This window comes from Borostomias antarcticus (genome assembly GCF_949987555.1).
Source record: "Borostomias antarcticus genome assembly, chromosome: 8".
Taxonomy (NCBI): Eukaryota; Metazoa; Chordata; class Actinopteri; order Stomiiformes; family Stomiidae; genus Borostomias; species Borostomias antarcticus.
Genome location: NC_140241.1, coordinates 13258493 through 13267116, shown reverse-complemented (window position 1 = coordinate 13267116; position 8624 = coordinate 13258493). Strand labels below are relative to the sequence as shown.

At 46.2% G+C, this 8624-nt stretch overlaps 1 protein-coding gene across 1 annotated transcript; it reads right to left on the bottom strand.

Annotated features, from left to right (window-relative positions):
• Window positions 1–249: 249 nt before the first annotated feature.
• On the bottom strand, window positions 250–7258 carry LOC311312515 (cysteine-rich venom protein; the record flags this gene model as incomplete). Its single annotated transcript, XM_084442476.1, has 8 exons — window positions 250–392; window positions 1241–1323; window positions 3318–3406; window positions 3535–3677; window positions 4171–4261; window positions 6035–6138; window positions 6973–6976; window positions 7199–7258. The coding sequence occupies 8 exons, from the start codon at window positions 7256–7258 to the stop codon at window positions 250–252; spliced, it is 717 nt and encodes a 238-aa protein (XP_084298602.1).
• Between the last annotated feature and the right edge of the window lie 1366 nt (window positions 7259–8624).

Below are 8624 nucleotides of genomic sequence, written 5' to 3'. Positions count from 1 at the left end.
GAGATGACCTCGCTGTGACAGCAGCAGAGGGAGGGTTCTATTTCCTGTCTACGGGGATGACCTCGCTGTGACAGCAGCAGAGGGAGGGTTCTATTTCCTGTCTACGGGGATGACCTTGCTGTGACAGCAGCAGAGGTAGGGTTCTATTTCCTGTCTACGGAGATGACCTCGCTGTGACAGCAGCAGAGGGAGGGTTCTATTTCCTGTCTATGGGGATGACCTCGCTGTGACAGCGGCAGAGGGAGGGTTTTATTTCCTGGCGATGGCGATGACCTCGCTGTGACAGCGGCAGAGGGCGGGGCACCAGGCCTTCACCAGCGCGTTGCCACACCCTGCCTCTCGCTTCAGGGCAGCACAGTTGGAATACTTGTTGACATAAGGGCAGGGATTGGCTGAAATGAAACAAGGTAAAAATGGAAGGTCAATGCATGTTGTCTTGAGACTTGACAGATATATTTGACATTTAAGGGGGTCGTGTTAGACATTTAGTCCTATTTGTGGTCTGTCCATGAACCTGAAACATAGAGACCATAATTTCACTGATCGTTCCAGTATTGAGCTAGCTGCAGTTTTAATGCAGGCTCTCACTGGGCTACAAGGGAAGACAATAGGGCATATGTAACTGTTGGAAAAATTATGATAAATGTGCTTTTCTGAGACGGTAAGCACAGGGTGTAATCTTACCAGTCTCAGTATGCTCTCCTGTGAAATGTATCGCAATTCGAATATTTTTATGTGCTTGGCATGGCTTGAACATAAGCATGGCACTTGTTTTCACTGCTCCCATGCAGAATTATGTGCAAGTCATGCCAAACACCTAAAAATATTCGGATTGCGGTACATTTCACAGGAGAGCTCACTGAGACTGGTTACACTCTGTGCTTCCCTTCTCAGAAAAGCAGATTTATCATAGTTTTACGCATTTACTGTACAGCTGGCTGCAGCCAGCTCAATACTGAACAATCAGTGAAATTATGGTCTCTATGTTTCAGGTTCATGGTAGATAGACCAGAAGGGCTAAATGTCCGAAATAGCGCACTACCCCTTTAAACATTTCACCATCTACAACAGGGTCTATTTCGCTGTGGGGAGTCAATTTTAAAAGTTGTGATGTGTAATCATAAATGTGTGTGGATATCCTGTACGTGTGTGTGTGTGTGTGTGTGCGTGTGTGTGTGTGTGTGTGTGTGTGTGTGTATAATATAAGGCAGAAGAGCAGGTGTTGTGTCCTCTGACTCACTGCAGAGTTGATGTTCACAGGCGTTGGGACAGTCCGCACACGGAGCTCCAGCCTTGTATGGTGCCACTCCTCTGTAGTTACCCCTGGTAACCAGAGCGATCGGATGGTCACTGGGTGATACTGGTCTCTCTGCTGACCTCTCCTCATCCCTGTACTGTACTTACACTTCCTCATGCCCTACGTGACATAAGCCTTCATACACACTTTGAATAAGGTTAGAAGCCATGAGACATCTAAAAATTAATCTTCTGTCTCTTTCATTTGAGCCCCCATTTAAATTGTTGATGATTTATGAATGTACATTTCAGCATGTGCATGTTATGGCAGCAGCATGGGGGTCAGAGCATGGGGGTCAGAGGTCAGAGCACTGGGGTCAGAGGTCAGAGCATGGGGATCAGAGGTCAGAGCATTGGGGTCAGAGCATGGGGGTTTGAGGTCAGAGCGTTGGGTTCAGAGCATGGGGGTCAGAGGTCAGAGCGTTGGGGTCAGAGCATGGGGGTCAGAGCATTGGCATCAGAGCATGGGGGTCAGAGGTCAGAGCATGGGTGTCAGAGCGTTCGGGTCAGAGCATGGGGGTCAGAGGTCAGAGCATGGGGGTCAAAGCATGGGGGTCAGAGGCAGAGGTCGACCGATAGTGGATTTTACCGATAACCGATACTGCCGATAGTTGAAATCAGGGAAAAAGCCGATAACCGATTAATCGGCCGATAGTCCCCCCCCTGTTGCTCTGAAGAGAGCTCTTATAATAAAGAAGGAATTTATAGATGGCACGAGAAAGCCTTTGTTGTGTTGCAGTCACATATTGTCAGATTTTTTGAACGATTTAACGTTATCCTCATAGCTAGCTTTGTATGAAGAGTGGCAAAAGTTAGCTAGCTAACGTTGGCTGAAAGTGCTTGCTACACAACGTTCTCTCTAAAAGCTCAGAGCTAGGCAGCAGTATCGTGCGTCTATGCAGTCATAATTCCATAGTATAATTTATGAATACAGCTGTTTTATACAAAGTCAACTTTCATTTAATATACATTCTGTTATGGTTCGGGCCGGGTCCGCCCCGGCTCACCCCCTGCTCCCAGTCTGGACCCCCGTTTCTGCCCCGGACCCCCGATTCGCCCCGGACCCCCGATTCGCCCCGGACCCCTGGTTCGCCCTGCTCACCCCCTGGACCTTCCTGGACCCTGAGCACCTCCTCTCCCAGTGACTGCCCCTGCACTACCCCCAGAGACTATTGTACACTTTGTCACTTGGTTTTGTTCTACCTCCTTGTGTGTTTGGTCTTGTGTTCGTTGTCTTGTCTTCTATGTTGGTTTGTGTCCTCCCAGCCCCAGCTCTAGACACCTGTCCCCTCACTAGTCTCACGTCACTCAAGTCCCTCCTCTCCTGGCCCTTTAGTTCCCCCCTCTGCTTCTGCCCGGTCCCTTTCCCTGTCCCAGCCTCGTTCCCCGTTCCCTTCCATTGTGTCCTTGTTCCTGTGTCCTTGTGTTGGTGTCTTGTTGGAATCCCTCCATGTCCTTGTCTGGGTGATTGTCTGCACCTGTGTCTCGTTATGTCTTGTTGCACACCTGTACATTGTTCCTTGATTGTTCTCCCAGTGTATATATGCCCTCCTGTTTCCTTTGTTCTCTGTCGGGTCATTGTCAATGTTAGTGCGTGTTTCCCCTGCGTTTCCTCCCGGTATTATTTTTGGATATTAAAACTTATATTTTGAACCTGAGCTGCTTGCCTGCCGTCTGCTTTTGGGTCCTACCTCCACCAGCCTCAAACCCTAACACATTCACAGTTCACACAATGACATTACCTTGACAGGTCTCCAGGCACGTGGCTCTTCGTACGTTGCGTTGGTGACCATTGGGGGCGCAAAAACGGCCGATACTATGTGCCGATAGTAACTAGTTTCAAAATGTCATATCGGCGCCGATTAATCAGCCAAACCCATTAATCTGTCGACCTTTAGTCAGAGGTCAGAGCATGGGGTCAGAGGTCAGAGAATGGGGGTCAAAGCATGGGGGTCAGAGCATGGGGGTCAGAGCGAACACATTGCAGCCAGCATTAGGAGAGGATGCTACTGGGGACGTACGCTCTGAAATACTGGCAGCCGTAGAGATACACTGATCCTGGACACAGGGCCAGTCCACAGCCCACTCTGTAAGAGCTGCTCCACACCACCTGCCGTATCAACGCAGAGACAGACACAGTGCTGATCAGTTCTACGGTACATGTGTGCTGTCCCGGTTCATGTTATTGATCTCCAGACAGAAGCTCACATAGCGTCCATCAAGCCGTAGGACTGTTACCTGTGTGTAGTGCCCTATGGGCCGGCCGTTGGTCGATCCGTTTGGATAGAGGTAATCTCTGACCTCGCTGTGCCAGGCTGTGACCACCGCAGCCCAGGTGTGCGGCGCCCCTGACATGAACAGGTTCTCGCCGCATTCATAGTCTGTTCATCACAGAGAGGATTTATTAGAATTAACTGGGCATGAGGTCTGAGAGGAGATTCACAGCGCCAGCCTCTCTCAACAGGGTTCTGAGGTGTGTCAGTGGCCAGCCTCTCTCAACAGGGTTCTGAGGTGTGTCAGTGGCCAGCCTCTCTCAACAGGGTTCTGAGGTGTGTCAGTGGCCAGCCTCTCTCAACAGGGTTCTGAGGTGTGTCAGTGGCCAGCCTCTCTCAACAGGGTTCTGAGGTGTGTCAGTGGCCCCAGCAGCCCTGGAGATTCACCAGAGCTCTCACGTCTTCTAACGCTCAGCGCACAGCTGAAGCTGAACGTTGGAAGGCTGTGTCTGAAAAGAGAGGCTGGCAGTGGAGAACGGACAGAGCAGTGAGGATGAATCTGGGATGAGGAGAGTGGATGTGGAGGGGTGTCGTCCGTCTAGGGTAGGTGGCGATGGAGTTTGAACTGGACTGAAGCAGAGTGTGCGGTACTGAGCCCTACCCCCGACCATGCGACTGCTGGGGGGTCCGTGCGCCATGGAGCAGGTGTTCACCCATCTCTGAGCACTCGCAGCCACCTCCGCACTCCAGCTCTGCAAGGCACACACACACACACACACACCACATATTACCCGTAGGTGAGGACCTGTTAGGAATTCAAAATGGCTACCTACTCTACCATTCTAAAATGAATCGTAGTAGTCGTACTAGCAGTAGTAGTAGTAGTAGTAGTAATGGTAGTTGTCATAGTAATAGTAGTAGTAGTAGTAGAAGTAGTGGTGGTAGTAGTAGTAGTAGTAGTAGTAGTAGTAGTAGTAGAAGTAGTAGTGGTAGTAGTAGTAGTAGTAGGTATTTGATTGATATCCAGTACAATTTCCCCCCTGGGAATTCCCCCCTGGGAATCAATAAACGACCTACTATTACTACTACTACTACTACTACTACTACTACTACTACTACTAGCCTACTGCTATTAAGAAACTAATTTTAGAGTGATTCAAGGATGTGACACAGACCAGCCCAGGCCCCCAGGATTCGAAATCTAGAGTGAAGCCCTATTGAACTGCGCCATCTTTGAAAAAAACGCGTCACTGATACCTTTGACATGCGCAGTCAAAGGCATCAATGACGCGTTCTTGTAGTCCACGAACAGATTGCTCTCCCTGCTCTGAGTTAGCGATGAAAAGCGGCTTGCTGATTAATCTACTTTCGTCAAATATATCCGTTGGAAAATATATTTTGAATGCCACCTACTAGCAAACAAAACATGTTCAGTCACAATTATACTGTTAAAACTAAGATGCCTGGATAAAAAAATATGTTTTCCAACGGATATATTTGACGAAAGTAGTTTAATAAGCAAGCTGCTTTTCATCGCTAACTCAGAGCGGGGAGAGCCATGAACGCAATCTGTTCGTGAACTACAAGAACGTGTCATTGATACCTTTGACTGCGCATGTCAAAGGTATCAGTGACGCGTTTTTTTCAAAGATGGCACGGTTCAATAGGGCTTCACTCTTTTGAGCAGTCAGTGAATGGAGTGACCCTATCCAGTTCTATTAATACATCCATGGACCAGCCTGGTCTCACTTGGGTGGGACGTGGGATAGGCCTACGTTTTTGATTGGTTGTTCTCAGAGTTTTGTGGTTGGTTGTTCACATTGGAACACATGATAGAAGAGGGGTGTATATTTGCGAACGCTTTTGAGGGTGTGTTGGTTGGGTCAAACAACTTTGGTGAGACAACACTGTGCAAAACTAGCTGGCTAAACTAGCAAACAACAACGTTTTACAAGCAACTAGCAAACAACACTACTAGCTAGCCAACTAGCTCACATTCTTACTGTCATTATTATTAGCTAGCATTAGCTACTGTTCTTATAGCTACTGTTGGCATTAGCTAGCTAGCGTTAGCTAGCTCGTATTCTAACGCTAGCTAATGCTAGGATGCTTTCTAGCTATTCACAGTGTACACAAGCACCATCCACATCAACACAGGGGATAGACGTGGACACAGGGATCAGGCTAATTTACGAAACGACCCAGGAGTGGAGCTACTCGGACAGCGCTTAGTGGGCGCGCTACGCATATCGCAATACCCTTGCGCATGCGGGCGCACAGGGGAATTGCTCAATGCTCGCTGCCCGAGCGCCTCCACGCATATTTGTATGATGCCGTCTAGAAATGACGTTTGGAGGCCGTCTAGAAATGACGTTTGGAATGGAAGCGATGGACAAACGTCGAATTCTGAAGTCTGCCAAGTGAGACCAGGGTGCACAGACACAATTGGATCAGTCATAAAATTCTTCTGTACTTAATACTGTGGAGATTGGTTTTGAGATTGTCTAGTCATACAGGTAGTGTACCATTTTGAGCATGTCGCTTGCCGTAGGCTGAACGGCTCTCCTGAAGGCGTTATGCTGATTAAGGATCTCACCCTGAACCACAGGGTTCTCTGGGCAAAGACCTGCTGCACACACACACACACACACACACACACACACGTAAACACACATACATACACACACACACACACGTAAACACACATACATAAACACACACACACACAAACACACACACACACACACGTAAACGCACATACATACACACACACACACACAAACACACACACACATAAACACACATACATACACACACACAAACACACACACACATACACGTAAACACACATACATACACACACATGCACACACACAAACACACACACACACGCACACACATACATACACACACATGCACACACACACAAACACGCAAACACACACACATGCACACACACGTAAACACAAATACATACACACACACACACACACACACACACGTAAATACACATACATACACAAACACACACACACGTAAACACACACCCATACACACACACACACACACACATACATGCACACAAACACAGACACATGCACACACACATAAATACACACATATGTACACACACAAATACACACATACACACACACATGAAGACATATTAATCCACACACATATGCATGCGTACACACATTCATATTTAATAATGCACCGGAAAATAGTCAATTTAACCCTTAATAAAGATGAATGCCTTGTGCCTTGACAACCAGCATATAAATCACAAATTACATCCCCACTCAATCATCGAGAATAGCACATTTTCAAAAACACATGGTCATTGGTCATTGTCAAACACATGGTCAATTCAACATAGCTGTAACAGTTATGTCCATGTTGATCATGAAGTTTGTGATACAGAGATACAGAGAAGCCTTGTGGCCTTGTTGATTGTACTTACTTGGCTGTGAACCGAAGGAGGAGAATGAGAAAGAAAAGAATGGATTGAGGCTCAGAACTCTCATCTCATTTACATAAATATAAAAATACCTAATTTCAATTCATCCCAACCAGAAGACAATTATAAAGCAATTTTACAGAGCGATTGTGTTTTAACTGTGTTGTAAGTAATCGTATTGTGTAAGATGTAATAATTCAGTTTGTCAATGAAGAACAGAAACACCCACCACGGTGCAGCCAGAGAGCACCCTCTGCAGGGTCAGGATGCAAACCACCAACACCAACATGTTCCCTGGGTCCAAGAGAGGGAGGTATAACTAGGCTATTTACTGAGAGAGAGAAATGCCAGAGGTGTCATTCTGTCTGAGTAATAACTACCTGCAAAGTGCTGTTTATTCACTCCAACTACAAACCTTCAGACTTCTCTTTAACTGGCTCATAATATAGCCATCAGCAAAGGTGAACAATACTGGGAATATTATGTATTGATAGATCAAGCTGTTACTACAGTAAAGTTAGTCGCCTAGTAAAGTTTCCCAGACAGATTAGCTCATCTCATGCTCAGATATGGACAGATCAAAGACAGATATCAGCGCTGAGGGGCTCACCTGCTCGCAGGTCCTCACTGGGCTGTGTGACGCTACTCACCAGCCTTTTATACTGGAGGCCTGTGATTGGCCACACTGGAGGCCTTCACAGGCCAATCACAGATGGTAAATGTAAGCATTTACGCAAATGTAGCATTGAGAGCACTTGATAGAAGCAAATATGGAATTGTAAGACCAACGGTGTAGTTCTTAACAATGAAGAATGGAGAAGGCCTCCTCAGTGTATGTGCAAATACTGTATCGATGAAGGATACCCAGCACATGCATAGATTATAGCCCTGATCATTTGTGTCGGGTATTCATACATTTCCTGTCTTTGTTTGGAAACTAAGTCATGAATGAACTATGTCATGAATCAGACAGGGGAGACTTGGCCAATATATAAAGTAGGGCCTGCCCTGAACAATAATGTGTAATAATGTCAGCTACTCATGGCTAGTTTGAGTGTGCAGAGTATTAGAGACTGTGTCTATGGTGCCAGCATGTTTCTAAAACCTCTTGGTCTCACTCATACAGTGACACTGTTTGACTCAAGATCTGTTTATTGCCATGTACATGGTTCACACATACTAGGAATGTGACTAGGGTTAAGGTATACGCTGTTGTAGATGACAGGACAGGGTGCAGGACAGGACAGTGAAAGACATGACATTGCAAACAGTACAAAAACAGTGCAAATACAAAATCCAACAAACAGGCAGATATCCTGTTGCTCAAGTTCCTGTATGTCAGTACAATAATTGACATTTTATACAAGAACTACATGAACTATATCTACTGTAAGAAATATTTGTACCTAGAGGTGAAACATGAAATAATATCGAAAGATAGAACACGACTTGACTCGGAAAGTCAACATGAAGTTAGTTATCAGTTAGATAGCCTGGACGCCAGACTTCCTCACATAAAAGACACGTTTTTGCGATAAAACTTTTTTTTTGCGGCTATCAGTTAGGCTAAATTGACTTTTTATCAGGATGTGGGGAACCTTGTGCTTTATGTCCTTAAATGCACCCAATGGTGTTATCATTACATCTACTTGTCA